The sequence below is a fragment of the Podarcis melisellensis genome, assembly GCF_964234715.1.
Source record: "Podarcis melisellensis genome assembly, chromosome: 4".
In the NCBI taxonomy this organism is placed as follows: domain Eukaryota; kingdom Metazoa; phylum Chordata; class Lepidosauria; order Squamata; family Lacertidae; genus Podarcis; species Podarcis melisellensis.
In genome coordinates this window covers 73762877-73785643 of record NC_138531.1, presented here as the reverse complement: position 1 = coordinate 73785643, position 22767 = coordinate 73762877, and the positions used below count along the sequence as shown (strand labels likewise).

Sequence of the window (22767 nt, the reverse complement as noted above, 5' to 3'; positions counted from 1 at the left end):
ATGAAGAAATGACTCTCAGTGGCTCTCCTGATTTGATTAGGAGATAACCAACCCTTCCCCCAGACTTTCGAAACAGTGTGATGCAAAAGAACTGGCTGATTTGTGTTTCTGATCACAGTATGTGAAATTCAGCCCACACAATCACTCTTTTTGTTGGCTCTCACAGCCTTTTGTTGCTAGTTTCAGCGGCATGTGAAGCTATAATGGACAGAATTCCCATGTATTTCAAGCCTTACAAATCTGTTTCCTTGGCCTAGTTCTCCAAGCTGCCCATTTCCTTCCACGTAGAATTTTCAGCTTTCTCCTTATGCCTTCTTTTCTTCAGCTTTGTATCAACTCCTGTTGTTTCCCCAGGCCCTTCCTTTTTAGGTCTGCTTGAGTTGCTTAAGAACATAATAGGAGCCTGATGGATCAGGTCAATGGCCCATCTAGTCCAGTATCCTGTTGTCACATTAGGTGAGCTTGCAAGCTAGACCAACACTCTGTGGTTGTTGTTTAATCGTTTAGTCGTGTCCGACTCTTTGTGACCCCATGGACCAGAGCACGCCAGGCACTTCTGTCTTCCACTGCTTCCCACAGTTTGGTCAAACTCATTCTGGTAGCTTCAAGAACACTATCCAACCATCTTGTCCTCTGTCGTCCCCTTCTCCTTGTGCCCTCCATCTTTCCCAACATAGGGTCTTTTCCAGGGAGTCTTCTCTTCTCATGAGGTGGCCAAAGTATTGGAGCCTCAGCTTCACAATCTGTTCTTCCAGTGAGCACTCAGGGCTGATTTCCTTCAGAATGGATGCGTTTGATCTTCTTGCAGTCCATGGGACTCTCAAGAGTCTCCTTCAGCACCATAATTCAAAAGCATCAATTCTTCGGCGATCAGCCTTCTTTATGGTCCAGCTCTCACTTCCATACATCACTACTGGGAAAACCATAACTTTAACTGTATGGTCCTTTGTTGGCAAGGTGATGTCTCTGCTTTTTAAGATGCTGTCTAGGTTTGACCAACACTCTGCCCACCTGCAATTCCCAGCACCTGCTATTCAGAGACATAATGCCTCTGACAGTTGAGGTAGAACATAGCCATGGTGGCTGGTAGCTGTCGATAGCCTTGCTCTCCTTGAATTTGTCTGAACTTCTTTTAAAGCCATCCAAGTTGGCGACCATCACTTTAGCCACCCTATCTCTTTATTGATTTGAGGGGGGAAATGGCTGCCCCTGCTTGAGGTGGAAACAGCAGCTGAAAGGCTTCTAGCCAGCAAACTTCCAAATGGATGAGAGCACGATTTTCACCTAAGAAGCCACCGCTTAAGGTGACTCAGCCTTGTGGTTATTTTAGCCTCCATAGTGAATCAAAGTTATTTGATTCCCTCTGCGCTCCTGAGTTCCTGCTTGGTGCTCTGGAAGCTGACTCATGGCTCTAGCAAAATCAAAAGAGCCAAGCAAATATTGTATATATTTTCTTTACTCAGCTGTACTTCCACAGCTAAATATAGCCCTGGCATGACACACTGCATTGGTTTGCACTCAGTTCACATTTCCAGGATTATTTACAGAATCACAAGGACTCTTTGAAGTGAAAGCACCGATTCCGAAGCAAAAATATGCATCGTAGGGGGAATTTCACAGCAAATTCAGCTTCCTGCCATGCCAAAGAAGACACCGCAACCTTACCTTCAAATGGAAACTGTATGCTATACAAAGAGATTAGTAAATCCCCTGAGTAAATGCTTTCTCACATTCAAGGGTACAGGCACTTTTACTTCAGACTTGTTGGGGAACGCTATGACAGAATATATGTTAAAACTGCAGACCCATAGACTTAGAACATGGGTTGAGCTTGGCAGGAGTGAAGGAGTGGGAAAGGTGATTTGGAGGGGTGAACCTGCCTGTCAGAGTGCTGGATCCTGTCCCCGCCTCCTGCTATAAACCCTTTAGGGAACAGACACAACTCAGTGGTAGAGCATCTGCTTTACATACAGATGGTCCCCGGTCCAATCCCCAACATCTCCAAACAGGACTGGGAATGTCTCCTATCTCAAATCCCAAAGAGCTGCTGCTATCCAGTGTGGACTACACCAAGCTAGATGGTCTGACATGGTACAAAACAGCTTCCTATGCTTCCCCCACCTGACTACAGTGAAGTAAGCTAAAGTGACTGGCCCAGATGAGCTGCTGGGGAAAAACTGCAGGCATATTATGAGTCCAGTTTCTCCTGTGCAGCGTATATCCACTTGAGGCAGAGCATTCCTATCCTTTGCATCTATTTGGTGCTACCTAAGTTTGAAATCGGACGTGGGTGGCGCTGTGGGTTAAACCACAGAGCCTAGGACTTGCCGATCAGAAGGTCAGCGGTTCAAATCCCCTTGACAGGGTGAGCTCCCATTGCTCGGTCCCTGCTCCTGCCAACCTAGCAGTTCGAAAGCACGTCAAAGTGCAAGTAGATAAATAGGTACTGCTCCGCTGGGAAGGTAAATGGCATTTCCGTGCGCTGCTCTGGTTCGCCATAAGTGGCTTAGTCATGCATGACCCAGAAGCTGTACGCTGGCTCCCTTGGCCAATAAAACAAGATGAGTGCTGCAACCCCAGAGTCTGTCATGATTGGAACTAATGTTCAGGGGTCCCTTTATCCTTTACCTTTGCCTAGGTTTGAAATATGGGCTGCTGCCATAACTTGCAATTTGGTCCTAAGGCTGCACTCCCATGCAGATTTATTAGAAAGCAAACTCCACTGAACACAGTCTTGGTTTATCATTAATGAATACATTAATTTTTGTTGAAGTAGTTCCTGAAGACTTCAGTGTCCAAAGCTAAAAAGTGTAAGTCACTTACTCTCTGCCTCTTCCTGTCCCTACTCTGTGGTATTCTGATCACCTGTGTAATGAGTTATAGTAAATAATAAAAAAAGCAGTGGGCTTACTCCTGAGTACGGAGAGTTGGGTTGCACAAAAGCAATGTATATCAGTGAGAGTAGCACCTGAATATTTGCCTTCAACGTGTTATTTTTACTTGACTCTTAGAATGAGGGGATTAGGAAGGGCACTCAGTAACCCAACTATAGGATAGAGCTGCTCTGAAGTTGAAAAGCTGAGCCAAAACCAACCAACCTTTTTGTTTCCGTAGTTCCACCAAAGATCTCCAACATCTCATCAGATGTCACTGTGAATGAAGGCAGTAACGTGACCCTGGTGTGTATGGCAAATGGGCGCCCTGAACCTGTTATCACTTGGAGACACCTCACCCCTACAGGTAGGTAGCCTTGGTCTATATCTATGTGCTTCTTATTGTTTCCTGTTTTGCACACCAGCAGAGGAAGTTTCAGTGTAAAAACAGCCAGGAAAAGGTAAGCTCATTGGATCAACAAAGTGTTGATGGGTGGTTTTTTCTACATCAGACTGTGCCAGTCAACACTGGGACATTCTGCTTGCTGCTAGCAGCTGTTTTCATCTAATAGATGTGGTCTTTGTCATTGCAAATACAATATAGCAATAAGGGAACCTATCACTAGCCGCAGACAAAGTGAAAAGGCCTTGCCCTTCTAATAATGAGTTCAAAGTGAGCCTTTCAAAATCACAAAATTGGCTTCTAGTATGGTGCCAATAGTCATTTCTTACCTGCAGTCTTAAGTCTCTCTATAGACTATTTTTGCAGATAGGTTGGCTCCCCCCACCCCCACCCCCCGTTTTGTGTTACAAAAGAAGAGATGCTAGTAGGAATTCAATGAGTGAGAAACCAGCCAGGCCCATTGACCATTTAATTGTTCCTTTGATACTTTAATGTTGGTTGTCTTGGAAAGGGCACTGTCATTAGCCTGACCCACAGGGCAATCAGAATAGGGAGGTTGCTTTCTGATTATTTATCCTTTTAGCATTTATCTTAGACAGAAAAAGAACATGCTTATGGCAATACTAAGAGCTTCTTGACACTGAAGCCTTCCAGACTAAGTGCTGCATCACACATCAATCAGCAACAAAACCAGGTTCATTATCAAATTTGCACTCTATGTGAAGGCACAGCCAGTTTCTGACGAATATTTCTGTATGATGCATGTGTTTTCAATCAGCTGTTTTCAGAACGATGCTTAGCAAGACAAAACCTTATGTGCACACCTAAAAATGTAAAGTGTGGAGTGACCCCAAGATGATTCCACAGTGTTTTCATCTATATTACAACCCCCCCACACACACACACACAACCACATATGGCATATTTTAGCCTTATCATAAAATGGCAACGCAGATGCTAACTGTGCCCAGTGAAATTTTCCACAGATGAGGGATAGGGAACCTATGTTCCTCCAGAAGTTGCTGGACAACAACTCCCATCATCTTCAGCTATTGAGCATGGCATGCTGGCTGGGGAGTTGTAGTCCAACAATATCTGGAAGGCCACAGGTTCCTTGCTGAACCCCAGTACAATTACTTCTGAATTCCCAGGTAAACGATAGTCAGTTATAGGTCTGACTCTCCAAAATGTTCTTTTTTAAGGACAGTATGAACCCATTTGTAAATAACTGTCTTTTACATTACAAAGTGTTTTTTTCCTTGACCTGTACCAGTAATTTCCTTCTATCTTCAAGGAATGTAATTTTCATACATATTTGCATCCTATTAAGCTTTACCAAGAAGATTTACAGTTTTTCAAAGAATGTAGCAAGACATGTGCAAATTCAACTTCTGACGGTGCCTACTCTAGCTCCCACATGTTATCAATGCTGATGATCCCAGCAGATGTTGGAGAGAATCAATTTCAATTCAGCAATTACCCCGGACAGACTCACAATTCACTCTTTAGGTGCCATTTCCTTTAGAAATGGATTCCGCTCATATTCAGATTGGTGAAAAACACAAAATGAAACCCAGACTGTGTCTTCTGACTTCTGTCTTTTTAAGAATAAGAAATTTGACAATATGAGCCAAGGTGTTAGAGGAGATTAATGCTGTCATAGAAGAAATTTACAGAGCAAGAAATACTGTGAAATTAAACAGCAGGCACGGATCGGAAATTAGGAGGGAAATGGATGGGAATGGAAAAGTTGGAGATTAATTTTAGTTTAGTCACCCTTAAATCGGAGGGGGGGATTGTCAAATTGTGAGCCAACCTTACAGTTTATACATAGGACTAAGGTAAACAGGGTTTATGGGAAAGCCTCTCTGATTTTGCATGGCATGCATGCAGGAAGAAACTGTACCAGTTGTACTTTTGCCTGTCTTGCAACTATTAAAGGGCCCTTTCCACTCTCTAAAAAAAAAACACCCCCACCAAAAAAGCAAAGAATGAAGCAAAGATTATTCTCTATAAAACATCTTAGAAAAGCAGCATTTGAAATCAACTAATATATTTACAGTCCTCATGCAGAAAGTCCCAGTTTTAATCCCCAACATCTCCAAATAGCGCTCAGAGAGACCCCGACTAAAACCCTGAAGAGTCACTGCCAATCCGTGAAGATAGTACTGAACGAGATGGAACAGTGGCTTAACTCAAGATAAGCTTCGTGCTACTACCCCTACCAATGCTACTAACATTACTACTACCCCTAAGTAATACTAGTGACAGTGTTACATTTCTATCCCACCTTTTGTTCAAGATTAAGGCATCGTGCATGGTATGTTCTCTCCTTTAAACCCTCACAACAACTGTGTGAAGTAGGTTACGCGGAGAGAAAGTGACAGGCTCAAGATCACCCTGTGAATTTCAAGATTGAGTGGTGGTTTGAAACTGGGGTCTCCCCAGCCCTGCTCTGACACTCTAGCCATTCATTACATTACGCTGGCTTTCAGAAGCAGTAGTATTAGCAGCAGCAGCAGCAAAATGATAATAATCCAAAAGGCCTGGTTCTATCCCATTGAAACAAGCTATATAATAAGCAAGGGAGGGAAATGCTGCCAAGAATAAATGGGGCGGAAGAAGGGAAGCAAGCCAATGAAAGAAATGTGAGCAAAGCAAGGCAGAGAGAATGTTTCCTCCACTGAATTCTGAAGTAACCAGCCGTTCCCTTCTGCCGTTGCCAGTGCTAGGTGCCACTGTGCCAGCTCCTGAGGTATGATTGGAAATGTGTTCTGTTTCCCACCCCCCTTAATTAAGTTATATGCTTGCAATCTGCTAACTTCCAAGACCTAATTTTGCTCCAAAGGGCTGCTCTCCCACAGCATTTTATTTTCTTCCTCCTTGGAATATTAGTCTTGCAACATTCAGACATCTCTTCTAATGTTACTGCGGAAGTCATTCCACATTGCGTACAGATCATTGGTGTGTATTACAGGAGTTAAGTGGATGCTCATTGCTTTGAAAATCTATCCTGGAGCCTTGATCATTTCTAAAGTTTCCTGCAAAGTAACCCTTTTTTCTACTTGGGTATATTTCTGTATATTTCTGGATGACCACCCCTTCTTATCTGCTAAACTCACTTGCCAATATTTAGTTATTCTATGTTAGCAATGACTTTTATAACTGGTCTGTGAATGAAGCATGTGGCTTATTGCACTGATGTCTAAGGATAATAAAAACAAAATAAAAATAACAGGACTATAGAGAATTCCAGTGAGTTTAAGTCCCAGCACCAAATCAGGATCAAACTCTGAATGTCAGATAGTCAGCCCCTTCACAAAACATCCGACTACTTAAAATAAAAACACAGCTAAGGTGCAGAATTCATCGCTTCTTTTTAGAATTATAAAGTACAGTTCAACCCTAGATGATTAGGAGACTCCCAGTGCTTCACTTCTATACTAAATGGTGCTTTTATACTGCCATTAATTGGAAGATAGATAGGAGAAAGTAAAGGATATTTACATCCCTCCCCCCGCAACAAAAGTAGGGGGAATTGCTTTCCTCCCTTGTCTTTTCTTTTACCAGATATGCAAAATATACCAGACATTTTTTCCCCTCACATCAGCCACCAGTTCCTCTAAGCCCATAAGCTGCCTGTAGCAAGCTGGCTTCCTCCCTGGTGAGATGGTTAAATTGTCACAGTTGCTGTCGACTGTAGCACAGAAGCCTGGGGTAAAGGGAGAGGAGCTGAGGTATGGGGAAAGAAGCCCTTTAATAATTCAGATGGCAAATATCAATGCAAATCAGCTTTAATTCTGGGAGGTATTCTGGTAATGAAAGCTGAAATGCCATTTCTCAGAATGACATCAGCCCCTGATTCATTCTTCATGACTGTTCTGCCACTTTTGTACGGTAAACAGATTGGTTTGGGATGAGCAAGCAGAGAAGAAAAACAACTGCACCTACTCAGCACAGTCATTGCCCTCTTCGTATTCTGGGATGGTGAGATTCAAAGCTCGGATGACCACCTTTTGTAGCACATTCAGGGATTTCAGGTTGGGCACAGTGATTACCAAAGCTAACCAAGCCGTGAATATTTCTATAGCTCAAATGGCAGAACTTTCCTCTGTGGATCAGTCTTGTAATAAGGGTGGGCAGTAGGCAGCACTTGCCAGGGCTCAGGAGCAGACAAGTTTGAGGAAAGACAACTCCACTGCCAGAAATGTAATTAAAAAATGCACTGAATGTTGAGAAGATATTGGAGTGAAACTGGAGGCTCCTTTCTAGAGGTTGTTGGGGGTTTGGGGGGGAGGGGAGATAATTAGATGCCTCTATCTTCAGTTGAACTTCAATTAATAGGAAAAAAACTGTTTTGCCTGAGGCATTCCTGCATTTCAGGTGTTTAGACTAGATGACCATTGGAGTCCCTTCCAGCTGTACATTTCTATGAATCTATTTGTCAAACAAAAAAATGTTCTATCATGACCTTAAATCCGTATGAAATTCTTTTAGTTAGCTGTGGGGGAGGAGAGAATTGGCACCATATCCAAATTCTTACTGCAACAGTCAAATTATGGCTAAGAAGGGGTGCTTTGTCAACAGTGGCCTCATACTTCCTGTGCACATATTCTAGTGTTACCTCTTTCTAAGTGACTGGATATATATTGTGAATATTGTTTAACAGATGGGGTTTCCTCAGCTATTAATTTGCACCTATATTTTCATTATGCATTTGCATGCTCTGCAACTTATTGACACTTCCATTACAAGTTCCCTATCTTTTTGTTTTTAAATGGAGTAGTTTCTAAGTTGCTGGGCCGAGATGACATGTTCAACATTTGCCCCAATTAGCTCCCTGTGTGCTTTCTTGAATCACTATTTGTAGCAGAAAGTCAGCTAAGTAGTTCCACTGCCCTGTGACAGTTAGTCTGGGCCATTCCCATGCTAGTGACCAGACGCTTCTCCTGCATGAGGCAATGGCTTGTGGTGAAAATGCTCATTTGTGCAAAGGAGATTCAAAATACTGTGAGAAAGTGTTCTAAGCAATATATTAAATGTGCAGATAAAGGCCATATCAATATCTAGCATGGGAGGCATTCAGGCTCATTAGCATGAGAAGTAATGTGAAAATGTCATACATATACTATGTATGAACCATAACAGAAATCAGAGCCACTCCATATGTTTACCTACAATAAAATAGTTAGCTGGAAGATTCTATTCCCATTATTTACTTTCCCAATTCCATTCCATGCAATACTAGTAATAGGACAAACACTGCACCCAACTGTCTGGGACAGTCAATTCAGTGCAAATCAAACCTGTCTAACTGGGCTTATCAAATATATCTGATACATCTCTTTTTCAACAGTAATAATTCCTTAATCCCATCTAGATAAAATACATATCCACATAGCAATGCTGGTGTGTGTGTGTGTGTGTGTGTGTGTGTGTGTGTGTACGCTCAATAAACAATGGACTTAATACAACCTCCCAAACTTTGTGCAAATAAATTAGGGTGAATGCTCCATAAACAGATTGTTGGGAAGAAAACCTAAACTTTTATTCAGCATTTATTCTTTTTGGTCCATTGGGTCCACTGAAGAAACAATAAATTCTCCTCTAATGTGTTAAGAGTTATGGTCCAGTCTAGGCCAAATCTCGTATTTGCAGGTAATGAGTCATCTGCAAAAGCAAAGAGAAATTCAGGGCACCTTCATTGAAAAAGGGTTACTCTAGTTATCTATAGTTTGAGTTTAGCACAGCATTTGAGGCTGTGAGTGTTCAGAACTCAATATGACACTTCGATTAGGCAATTCAATTCACTGGGACAAAAGTAGCTTGAGGGGGCTTGTCTCTTTTTCTTTTTTGCTCTTGCAGAGGGAAAAAAATAATCTCTATCAGTTCTTCGACTTTACATTGCATTCAGAGAAAACTAAAACTTATGCTTTCCCATATACTAGACTCCCCCACAAGGCTTAGTATTAACCTGAGATATCCCCGGGCAATGCAAAGATCCAGCATAGACTACAGAGTTGAAAGAATCCATTTCTGACTTTGTCCAGCTGTTTCAAGTGGCGCTGCTTATCCCTGCCTCTTCCTAGTAATTTGATGTTGTTAATTTGCTTCCACATACTTGATGGTGGTGCCTTTGCTCAAAGTCCTCTCTTCACAAGCTCTTTAATCATGGTTGGTAATGAGTTGCCTCTGACAAAGTTGCCTCAACTCATAGAGCTGCTTTTGGGACCAGATGAAACTGTTAAGTATACCTGAGCCTTAAAAACTGCCACTGTAATCTGGTGTGCAGTTTTGTAGATATGATACTAATATCCAGTGTAGTGTAGTGGTTAAGAGCGGTAGTCTCGTAATCCGGGGAACCGGGTTCGCGTCTCCGCTCCTCCACATGCAGCTGCTGGGTGACCTTGGGCTAGTCACACTTCTCTGAAGTCTCTCAGCCCCACTCACCTCACAGAGTGTTTGTTGTGGGGGAGGAAGGGAAAGGAGAATGTTAGCCGCTTTGAGGCTCCTTAGGGTAGTGATAAAGTGGGATATCAAATCCAAACTCTTCTTCATCCCATATTCTGACAGTACTCTGTCAGTCAACCTTCCAAGCATCAGGCAGGGTCTATATGCCCTGTTGGGTAACACACATTTCAGTATGGTTTGATGAGCTACAGCATGAGAGATTTTACCAGCAGGAATCGATAAGGAGCATACATAGGTTTTATTTTTTGTTGCATTGGGTTAGATGCACTTGTATGATGTGCATTTATAGAAGGCAACACGGGGTATTTCCTATATCTTTTGCTTGATGATACAGTTATATTTGATACCATATTTAAAGATTTGGGAATTTTTAGGCTCTCAGTAAGCGTGGATATTATGGTTTTATATTGATGGTCTTTATCATAGTGGCTAGTGCTTTTCAGATTACATTGATTGTCACGTCTTTTGAATTGTTTTTACAGACATTCCCTTGGTAAGGGTATGCATTTGACACCTGGTAAGGGAGAGCGGTCTGTGTCAGGGTTGAACCAGAGATCCTATTTGTGCAGAGCATTTGTTCCTAACTAAGTTATGGGTTGTTTAAACCCACTGGTTTCAGTATTGTTTAATAGGACGTAAGCCTACAACGCAGGTGTGTTGTTGTTTTTCTTCTCCTTTTGAGACACTGAATATGCTTGCAAACAGTGTGACCCTTTCCCATCACTAAAGACTATAAAATCCCTGGTGATACACATCACATGTATAATATTCATTCAGCTTGATGACTGATAGTCCATAGGCAACTCCGTATATAGCTGATACATTGTTAAATGAGTCACACAATATTTAATAAGAACCCTTGTGAAAATCCGCTTCAATTAAAAAAATACTAATTAAAAACAAGTTTCTGGCCCTTGTGGCTAGACATATGGATTTTAAAAATGCAGGGTGTACATGCAAAAGGCTTCATTATTGGGGTATGGGGCAAAATTTATACACATTATATAGAAATTTACCACTTCCTCGTGTTGTTTTTTTTAACAACAAAGCATGGAGTTTGTGCACTTTTTCAAAAACAAATAAAAATTTCTTAGATAAATGCATAATTTATTTTGAGACAAGATGAATTTATGAAGTAAATTTAAAAGCTTCCATAAATAAGAAAACAGAAGAAAAGAAATGGAGCAAAACATTTAATTACTGCCCTGTCAATGTCTGTTTTTAAAAGCAAATTTCCTATCTTAATTATAATTGCATTCACATAATTGGGATGAGAGATGTCCTTAAAGTTTTTTAAAAGGGTGCAGCCCTCATGCATTCATCACCACTTCTAAATAGTTCCTGGAGATGACCCCCACCCCCCCACTCCGTCACAGGAGGAATACTATGTAGCATCTGTGATGGGATTGTACTGTCCATGATTATGTATTTTCATTCTAAAGGTTTTTGTATATTTTTAAAGAGAGAAAACAAACCTAACTGGTATCCTCGAAACCTCTCTCTATAGTGAAAAAACTATAGCACGAATAATGAAAATTTGGTTAGCAAGTGCTCAGTCTTCTCCGATACTTATTTTCACTGTAGTTCAAATCTGTGCTGTCGGAAGGTCAGGGCTGCTTGCACAGGCAATTACTCTGGTCTCCTCCTGGTTTTCTTCCTAGCTGCTCTGAATCCTTTCACTTCTGCTCCTGCTGTGCCGGTTGGTTTATCCAGAACCATGTGATTAGAGACAAAAACCTCTCTCTAGCAATGGATATCTGCCCAGGAAGACATCATTCATTCACCCGAATTGTGGGACTAGCTAACCTTCATGCATGGTACAAAAATACTGGCACTAGATTCTCCAGCAGGGACTTTGAATTACACAGTAAGAACAGCCTTTTGCAAACTGAGGGACTAGGGACCTTTGAGAACATGCAAAGTGTGACTACTAAATAGGCATAGGGGCAGGCAAGAAGCCTGGTTCCTCACTTATACGTGTTCAATGTGCTGTCTGTACAAATGCATGTACAGATTATGCACATGTAGGGTCATCTGCCTATTTGGGCACCCTGCTTTATTTTAGAGGCTCCATGCATGCACATTGCATGTGTATTGGTTTTGTGCAAACAGAACACTGAATCTTTGTAGGTTGAGCATGGGGACAGCCTCTCCAATTCTACTTACCAAATGCACATATGCATCAACATACACACACGGAGGCTGCGTAAACACATACTCATCTGTAGTTCAAAAAAGTAGTTTTCTCAACCTAGAATCGTTCATTCATGTCTTCAATATGCTGCTTTCAATAAAGATTGATTGCAGAGCCTGCTGTCCACAAGGGTGGGTGTGGTTAGTTGTTATGCATTTGAAAACACTCCCCACGTTTAAGTTACTCACAGTTTTTCCCTTCCTGCACATGCCTAGATGAAGGAAGAAGGAAGTGATGATTGTGCTCTTGGCGTGTGCCCACCCACAACTGGGCAGGTGTGCATACAGCTCCCATTGCTGGGGCCACCTATGTCTGTTTTCTGATGGACACATTGCAGGGTACTGCATAATAAATCTGCAATGAGCTTGTATTTTCAGAATGAAACTAGTTTCTCAGTAAGTGCTTTTCCGGGGTAAAAAAAAGAGCAATAAATCTAGTTTGTGTGTGGACTATGTAGAAAATCAAGCACTCATTCTCCATTGATTCTATTATAAAAAGTGTGCATGCAGCCACAAAGGAGTGATAGCATGTAGTGAGATGACATCCTCTTTTGCCTGCCAACCGAAGCAATTATAAAGGCGTATAAAATATCCACTTCTTCAGCAGTGTTTTGAATGTTTAGGGTAACAGATCCTATGCTAGTACCCTCTCTTATGGCCAAGATTTTTTTACAACGAATATAAAACACATTCATATATGCTATATAAAGAAGTAGGGGGCAAATTAAGAAAGGAAAATGTGTCCTCTGTATTTAACTGCTCCAATTTAAGCATAATTCAACGGGCTTCCCATAAAAATGAAATGGAGAGACTTCCTTCCCTCCCATATCCGTAACATGTATCCTCTTCTGCTTGAACCCGGCAGGCTTTCTTTTCTCAGCAGGTAGGGGAAGATGAGTTGTTATAATAAGAAGAAAAAGTTTAGGATAGCAGCCTCAGGCTGCTTTCTTAAAAAGAGGGTGGTTTTTTAATTATTTCATCTCATTTTTAGTTCATTTTCCCCCTCCTGAGTCTCTGATTCGTTTTCCCTGTATCAAAGCAGGGACTACCGGTAGTTCTTTCTAGGGCTCCCCCTCCCACACCCTTCCCAGGCACCAGAAAAGGCACTTTCAGCCTTGCCCTGGCAAAGACCCCTATGCATGCCTTCCTGACGGAACCCAGGAAGTCCTTGAAAGCTTCTGTATGCTTCTCCCTTGCAAGTTCTCCCCGTTACCATGAGCAGCAGCACCCTGAGTCGAAAAGCGACTCAACATTTGCCTGCTAGGTTCAATGTTGGCTAGAAAACATGCTGGCAGGAAGGTTTTTTTGGTTTTTTTGGTTGAAACACATACAGGATTCAGAAATAATTGAGCTGGACTCTGAAGTCTCTGAGGTGCAGAAGGAGAGGAAAGACAGAAAGATTAATTCCCTTCCTATTGGAGAACTAAGGCAGTGTTCTGATTTATGACTCACAGGCTTCCCAATCCCTCTCTAAACTGTGCTCTTAAATATGCCCTCATTTCGGGATGCTACAGTCTGTTATATGAAACTAATGAGAAATAGAACTTTATTTGTCACATAGGGCAGCTTGCAGGAGCCCAGAGAGATGAACTGCACTTTTGTTTCTGTTACTGAGACCTTGATCAGAAAATCGCTTAATGCCTGTTCGATTTCGGGCTCATTCGCACAACCTTTTTTTACACGGGGCAAAGTCCGTATGAGTTAGCTATTTCAGCAGGTCTGGCTTATTGAATGATTCTGCAAGACTAGTAAAAGGAATAAAACTGCAGACCCCAGATATGCCAATAAACAATTCTGGAGGCCATTATCATAAAGCATAACATCAACAAATGATGCATTTACAGAAATGGGCCTGGGGTTATGAGGCATATAAATCAGATATATTAGATCACAATCCAGCCCTTGGCGTGGTGCATGCTGGGAAGGCACTTGCAGAGCAAGATAGTATTAGATGGCCCAAGCAACTAACCCAAGCAGCATGTTCAGAGGAAATGGCATGTTTTCCATTACAGTGGTACCTCGGGTTACATACGCTTCAGGTTACAGACTCCGCTAACCCAGAAATATAACCTCAGGTTAAGAACTTTGCTTCAGGATGAGAACAGAAATCGTGCTCCGGTGGCATGGCAGTAGCAGGAGGCCCTATTAGCTAAAGTGGTGCTTCAGGTTAAGAACAGTTTCAGGTTAAGAACAGACCTCCGGAACAAATTAAGTACTTAACCCGAGGTACCACTGTAATTAATGGGAAATGACAGCAGAGAGATGGAGGAAAACAGAGAAAGGGTTGTAGTTCTTTGAGTGACAGTGCTAGCATCCAATCGGGGAATTTACCAGACTCACATTTTTACTTCCAACTGCGGTAGTTTGGATGGGGGCATAGAAAGAATATATTAGAATAACTTTCCAGTTTCTCTGCTCTTTGAAAATATGTCTGTCTGGCGGCAGCAGCACCCAAAGAGGGTTCACATCAATGTTTGGCCATCTCTGTCCCACCAGTGCTAGATGCTCCTGTTTCTATCAGCTTCCACCAGAGCCCCAATAAATTCACTTATTATGGCTCTTCTAGATGTTAGTAGTGAAATGCACCTTCTGTGGCTCTGTCCTATGCAGTTCCTCTTGCACAAGGGTGGAAAACATATGACCCTCCAGATATTTGCTGAACCACAATTCCCTAGCCATTGGCCATGCTGCCTGGGGTGGATGGGAGTTGGAGTCCAACACTGGCTGGGTGGTCACTGGTTCCCCACACTTGCTCTAGCTCTGTCCACCTGGTACAGGGGGGGGGGATCAACCTACTGCTGAAGCATATTGAATGATCTCTGCTGTTGCACTTCCAACAAGGGGGTGGGAATGATGGTCTCAATCCCTCCCGTCTCCATGCATTCAGTGAACACCATTTTGTTGTGTGGAGATGCCTTATGTTAAAAGCCTAGTTCTCACTGACATTTTATTATTATTATTATTATTATTATTATTATTATTATTATTATTATTTATTCCCCAGCCGCTCTGGGTGGCTTCCAACAAAACACTAAAATGCAATAACCTATTAAACATTAAAAGCTTCCCTAAAGAGGGCTGCCTTCAGATGTCTTCTAAAAGTTTGGTAGTTATTTTTCTCTCTGACATCTGATAGGAGGGCCTGTACCACTTCAGGCTCTGCATTAAAAAACAAAGAAAACACCTCTCTATTCATATAGAAAACGGGATGCCAAGGATAAGAGCTATAGTCTATGTGGGAGGATTTTTTTATTTTTATTTTCTGCATATGCAGAATTATTTAATCATGTGAAGCCCCTTCTCTAATCTCAAGCCCAGAGACAGATTTGCCACCTCAGAGGATTAAAGGCCAGGAACACGGGAGCTGGAAAAAGTTCATTTTGGCCACAGCATTCATAGGGAGCAGCACACTTAAGAACCGTTGTTAATACAGGTAATGGGGACCTTGGAAAGGCTAATCTATTGATCAAGAGTGATTTCAATTATTCTGCTATTGAGCAGATTCATGGGAGAGTAGTCAGGAAAGGCAAAAGGGTCCTGGAGGCAAGACTCTCACCTCTTCTGTATTTGTTTTTCTGGGCATTTGACAAAAATCAATTCCTTGTCCTGAGTTTTCTGCCTGGGACACAAGCCAAGGAAAGGCAGGCAAGCTAGAAGTTCAGACAAGAAGGAAGAAAAGCAAACAGATGCATTGGATGATAAGAAAGCTTTGTGTTCAGCACATCACAGTATGTGCCTTGTGCTTATCCCTTATCAAATACTTATGGAGGTCCAGAGTGTTGCTGTTGTCTGCCGATGTAAATGCAGGCCAGTGCATGGGATTTTCTTTTCTTTTCCTTCTTTTTTAAAGATGAGGGCATTTTTGGCTTGGATAGTGTTCCTTCCAATCCAACTAGAGAGTCTAAACAGTAGGAATAGTCCTAACTCAAGCCAAAGGCATCTACCCAGAGATAAATGAGGTGTAAGATGGATAAAGCAGATGGACATGTCATTTCAAGCTGGTGGGTCAATGCTGGGAAATCCATCTGTAGCAGATGAAGAAAAAAGGTGACTGACGGAGCAGCAAGGATAGGAATAAAGTTCAAAGTGCAAAAAAGATAGTTATTAGGGGTAGAGAGATCAGCCTAATTCTGTCCCATTTCATTTTCATTGGCATTCATTCAACCATCTGCTCCATCCTGTTTTGCATGACTTTTTAAAAGAATATATGAAATTAGCCATATTAATTTGCATGCTGTCATAGGGAGGGTTATGTTGTTGTTTTGTTGGGCTGTGTACGTAGTAAAGGGGAGCCACACCGGGGTGAAGGCATCCTCTTTTGTTTGTCCCCATGCTAATTTTGATTTGTTGGTTAGCTATTCTAGTTGGGAATGTTTCCTATACAGCTTGGTACCAGTGGTCTATGTTCACTCCTGACAGGTCCCTCCAGTGTCTAGTTATGATGCTCCTAGCTGCTTAGATCGGGTGGCTTATGGGTTCTTTGTAGTGTGAATGTGCATTGTTGGCTTGTAAAATATATAATAGGACCAGTTCTGGAGTTGCTTCTAACCCCTCCCTCTCTCACACACAAATAAAACTCACTGCCATCAACCGAATGCAACCAACCATGCCCTGGTCTCCCCAAACTCTCTCAATGCCAATGAAAACTAAAAAAATTATAGATGAAGAACCTATCCATGCAATTCTGACACAAAAGCCCATCACATACACTTTGTAAAAGAATGGAAGTTTACTATCCCCCTTCTTCCCCCCCTGCTCTCTCGCCCCACCTTTCTTCTCCCCCAACCTCATACTGCCTACAACAGTAGTGTCTCACACTGAATGTAACTGATCTTTAGAAAGAACTCTGTGAATTGAAAACTTTTGTTGCTGAAGAAAACCTTTAATAAAAAGAATTTTTAAAAAAGAAATTACAAAGCATATATGAAAAATGTAAGCATTATTTGTATTCATGTTTATATACACTTCCCCAAAATAGATATTTTCCAATGCTTTTCAGTGTGCTTTCCGTAAAATATATATTTTGTACACATTTAAACCATAAAATCCATATTTCCATGCATCAAAACTGCATTACAAAATCTGGAGACGTGTGAAATCCAATTGGGAGTTCCAGTATCTTAAGGGCACCAAACAAATTCCTTCTTCATCTCTAACTCTCAGCAAAGGAAAGGTCAATGAATGAGCACAAGAGGTCTTTTGACAACCAGGAGATAAGACTGCGTTCATACTGCTTATCCACATCAATCAGGAAAAGGAAGACCACAGACAGGAGTATAGACCTTTTGTCTATAGCCAAGATAGCTAAGGAATCCACCCTAGCACTCAGCTTTCACATGCCATTGGGGAAGCAACTCTCAGGCCAAATCTAGGAGCATACAATCAACAGATCAGAATCTTTGACACAGCCTTCTGTTGCCCACACAACAACCTGGATGCCTAACACAAACTATGTGAACTAGACAGGACATGCAGTAGTGGTGAGGAATCTGAAATGGATGGCATGGCATGGAGAAAATGGATGGAGATTTTTTTCTTCCTCATAATTTGAGGACATCCAATGAAGCTGAATGTTGGAAGATTCAGGACAGATATTGTATTGTTCCATGTATAACATGACCCCATATATAAGACAACCCCTATTTTTTGGACCGCAACATAAAAAATGGGGTGGGGGGAAATTGCACAAAGTTGTTTAACTTTTGGGGGGGGGCAGATTGCCCAGAGTTGTTGAGCTTTTTTTTTGGTGGGGGGCAAATTTCTAAGGAAATAATATTGTCTTATACACGATATTGCATAGTTATGTATGGCCCAACAGACTTTCAAAGAGGTTTTGATAAATTCATGGAGGAGAAGGCTATCAAAGTCTACCAGCCATGATGGCTATAATCTGCCTCCACAGTTGGAGGCAGTAATGCTTCTGAATATCAGTTGCTGGAAACCACAGGAGAGAGTGATGTTGCGCTTGAATCCTGCTTGCAGGTTTCCCATGGGCACCTGTGAAAACAGGATGCTGGATGGGCTATTAGCCTGATCCAGAAAGTCTCTTCTTATACTCATACTTTTGCAATAGCTTAAATTATTGCACACCACCCCAATTTCCGAGCGAGATTCCAGGGCTTGTAGGCACTTACCCAGGGTTCATGTTTGCTTTTGGGAATGAGGCACAGTGGATACTGTGCAGGATATGTGGTTTATTTACATATAGATACAACCAGAGCCTACAAAGGACAGGTTCACAGCATTGACACCCTTAAAAGGTCTTGTTTCTGCCATAGCCACAGCCTTGGTTTCAAACAGAACTCAGATATTGCACTCAAACGCTGCTCTGACTCTCTCTCTCCAGCTTGCTGCTTTACTTCTAGGTCACATCACAACTCTAAACTCTGGTTTTGTCCTTGTCTCTGTCTGTGAATTGCCCACCCATTAGCCATATCCCACAGAGCACCTTCCTTTGTTCTCCTTACACCTCACCAGGAGGTTAGTCTGACTATTCCAAAAATTAGAAGCCTTGATTAAATTCTGACACTTGCTGGATCCAGGGATTAGCGGAGTCTGGCACACAACTTAACACCCCAAATTCATAACAATACAAACAACTGGTTTTAATCTCCATGGGCCTCTATTCCCCCAAGGCAGAGTTGTAGGAAGCAGATTCTAATAGCTATGAATTTTCTGGTATTCTGATAAAATAAAATTGCAGCATGGATATAGGTAAGTGATTCATAATATGAAGTACGTTTTGTGATATAATTATAACCTTCTGGTAGAATAACCACAGCAGTGATGTAGTCGTTTAAAAGTTGCTTCACACTGAAGACTGCCTTTCTATTACTGTCTTAGTTTTTTTAAGTGTGGCAATCATATTGAGAGAGGAAAAAAATCCAAATCTTTTAGCCCTAAACAAAGTATTATCTATTAAGAAGAGTTACAAAATCAGTTTTTGACCTATCCTATGTTTGGATATAGGTATTGCTTGGATGAAAATTGGAACACAGGTTTCAATATTCACTGATGCTCTCGAATGCCATTTCAATGAACAGGGTTGGTTGGTCCTACCATTAGCCAGAGTGAAGGCATTGCCTAAGGCAACAGATTTTGGATCCTCAGTGCACATTACTTAAAACATGGCTAAGTAATTCTTTTTCACAATTGGGATCCAAGCTGGCTTGGGGGGGGAAAGGCATCAAAATGCAGAAGTGTATTTCATAAGAAACAGCAGGATAGATGTGGATTGTGGCTCTTGTCATGTGTACTATAATTCCAAAGCTAGTGGTGGGAGGTCACCAGATGTAGAGTAAGCAGGAGTGTCTGCACAGCCTGGGTGCCATGAAAAGGCAGTCATTTGTTTGCTGTTTTAATTTATTTTTTATTGTATTTTCAATGGAGGAGATGCTTGTGGAATTTTCTGCTTTGGGAGCTGAAACAACTTGGCCGGCCTTAGGTTCTGTACACCTTCACTTGAAGCAGCTGCAATTTGCTGCTCTGCCTCAGGCAGAAAAAAAGTATTGGGCTGACTCATGCTACATCTGCTCTGGGACTTGAGCAATTTTAAGAGAACAGTAGACAAGTCACAGATACAGAGAGGAGGTATCTGAACCAAATTGGAAGATCCAAACAGCCTGGGTACAAGACAAATGTAATTAAGGGAAGGAGGGGGAAAATAGTGAGCAGCTATCATCAAGGGAGCTTCTTAATTATCTGTCATAGGAGTTATTTCCCCAAGGGTCAGGGAAGTGAAGAATACAAACAAAAGAGTATTCTTTTAGGATGTGGCTAGGGGATTGGTATTTATTAGAGCCAAACAAATGTATGCAGCATCAAATTCTGAACTTGTTATTATATAAGGGTAAAGTGTGATAATGAATACCTCATACTAACCTTTGCCAGCCTGATGCCAACCACGTGTTTTGAATTACAGTCCCAGCTTACACAACTATGCTGGCTGGGAGTTATAGTTCAAAACAGCTGGAAACATCAGGTTGGCAAAGGCTGCCTTATCCTGTATGTTGCTAGTAGCATTCCTTTTGTATGGTTCTTTCAGGGTTGGGGGAGAAAATTCAATTCAAGTTCACATTTAATGGTGAACCCAACCTAATTCGCACTTTCTGAAACAATGGTCAAACCAAAGCTCAACCATCCTTCAAAATTTGTTCTTCTCCAAATGTCATTATCCAGCCAAGTAATATGTACAAAAATGTATATGCTAGGTTAAAGTGCACATAGAAAATTATATATTCATATATATATATATATATATATATATATATATATATATATATATATATATGCAGGTTTTGGTGTCCTCGGGTGTCTTCCCGTGTAAAAGTTGGGGTGTCTAGGCGACGTTTCGACGAGGTCTCACTCGTCATCTTCAGGCTGGTGCTTTCGGCTTCTTGTTACTGGAACAGAGCAGGATCTCAGTGTTTGAGTTCCTATAAATACTGTTGAGGGGGTGTGGTGTATAGCCTCCAATGTTCTGGGCAGAGAGGAAGTTCCCAGGCTAGTGTGCCTTTTCTTCTTTTGTTCCTTAATTACTTGAGGGATATCTTGAGTGATTTCTTGAGTGATATCCTGAGTACCACTTAGGTGGGTCATTAGGTGTGGATTAGTTGCTAAAGTCTTTTAGCAACTAATCCACACCTAATGACCCACCTAAGTGGTACTCAGGATATCACTCAAGAAATCACTCAAGATATCCCTCAAGTAATTAAGGAACAAAAGAAGAAAAGGCACACTAGCCTGGGAACTTCCTCTCTGCCCAGAACATTGGAGGCTATACACCACACCCCCTCAACAGTATTTATAGGAACTCAAACACTGAGATCCTGCTCTGTTCCAGTAACAAGAAGCCGAAAGCACCAGCCTGAAGATGACGAGTGAGACCTCGTCGAAACGTCGCCTAGACACCCCAACTTTTACACGGGAAGACACCCGAGGACACCAAAACCTGCATTCCTGTACCCGTGAAAATCTACGAAAGCAAATATATATATATATATATATATATATATATATATATATATATATATATATATATATATCGGTATATGTGCAATACAAAACTGTATTCTATTAGGGAAAATTGATTTGCAAAAATGTGTTCATAGGGCAAAATGGAATACAAAAATGTGTATATTTGAAGACATTTGCACTATATTGCTGATGATTTCCATGAGGACCTTAAAAAAAAAAATACCACAAGCTGATTTGAAAATGTGAAGAACTGAATTTAAGATTGGACAAAAAATGAGAAACTGGTGGAAACTGAAATTGACAGATTCACCCATCTCTAGGTTCTTTGAGAGACACTCATGGCTCAGGAATCAGTTCAGATATCATGCTTTGTTTATTTGTGGCTAACTGTTACTTGGTATGCACTTGGTGATATTGAAGCATAAGAAGACACCAAATCTTCTTGGATCTATTGGATCATATTGTGAGCCAACATACTGATTCCAACCACATCCCAGAATGTATTGCATCCCAGGATGGATTGAGAACCAGGACTATTGTAGTCCTCTACAAAGCTTTCCACTTTCACATCTGAATATTTGATTTTCTATAGGCTCTTTTCTCCACATTAGGTTCTCTGTCATAAGGGCAGATAGGAAAACACTAGTGGAAATGGCAGAGATTAAGCTGAGAAGCCTTGTGTTTGAATGCTACCACAACCATGATCTCACTTGGTTTCCTTTGGAAGTACTAAAGCCCTATTCACTTGTTACACCCTCCCACTGCATGCATCTAGTGAATGCGTAACAGAGAATAAAAACATTCATGGAGGAAAATCAATGGAAATAAATCCTGATTGGGTGCTGATCTTTCTTTCACTCACACTCTCTCTCACACACACAGACAAACACATGCATACACACGCCAAGGCCAGGTTAATGATTTCCTTGGAGACTTCTGGGATCAATGAATGGAGTTTGTTTTAAAGGAATGAGCTTTGTGCTGGAGGTTTTGCAACTTGTGCTAATGAGAGGCTGTCTATCAAACTTAAGTGGCATCAAGTGACTCAGAACAAGAGCTCTTGGGCGTTAAATGGTTCCTACCAAATACCAAAGCCATTATCGTGATTGGCTGTTATGGCCCTCTAAACAGCAAAAGTGATTAAATTGGTCGTTATGAAACCCTGAAGATGCATAATTATGAAAAATACAGCTTGAGTGCAAGCGTATTTTCATCTCTAGGCTGCTTTCTATCTCAAAGAGGAAGAGATACCAGAATGTTTTATATGCAGAAGTTGTATTATTCAGAGGTTCAAGGACCAGAAAAGCCCCTCGAGCAGCACAGAAGGTTTACCAAGAGGAAGAGAATTCATACATTGAGTGTGCAGTCACAACCACAGTTCATCTACGGCCATCGATTTCATTATCATACATGTGATCCCCAGGCGGTTACCCATCCAGTCACTGTCCAAACACAAACCAGTGTCTGATTTCGGATGGTGTGGGTGGTTGCCCTGCACAGGACGCCGAGTCAAGGGGGCTAACAACAACTAGTACCTACTGAGAAGATCCACAAAAAGCAACGGAATCAAAAGGAATTATTGTGAAAATAAGAAATATGGGGGGAAGCAAAATTTGTTCTTTCTAAGAGTGCCATATTACCAAAGTCTGTCCCTGCACAGACCACCTTAGCTTCAGCATACCATGGGAAGCTGAAATTACATTTATATCCTGCCTTTCCTGAGGCAGAGTTCCTACCCAGGTTGCTGCATTATGTAAATAACAATGAAGTCATCACAAGGTTGCTGTTCTCCCATATGACTTGATAAAGCTACATTGGGAACAAGTAAGGTGCAGGGTGCATGTTCCAGAA

General features: G+C 41.5%; 1 protein-coding gene across 3 annotated transcripts in view; it reads left to right on the top strand.

The window, feature by feature from the left end:
- The window catches only part of LSAMP (limbic system associated membrane protein), a 1403176-nt gene that overhangs the window by 1245718 nt on the left and 134691 nt on the right, over positions 1–22767 (top strand). For all 3 annotated transcript variants that reach the window (XM_081908544.1, XM_081908543.1, XM_081908545.1), the window contains one exon: positions 3115–3240. In XM_081908544.1, coding sequence (XP_081764670.1) covers positions 3115–3240 — 126 coding nt within the window. The remainder of the gene's footprint in view (positions 1–3114; positions 3241–22767) is intronic.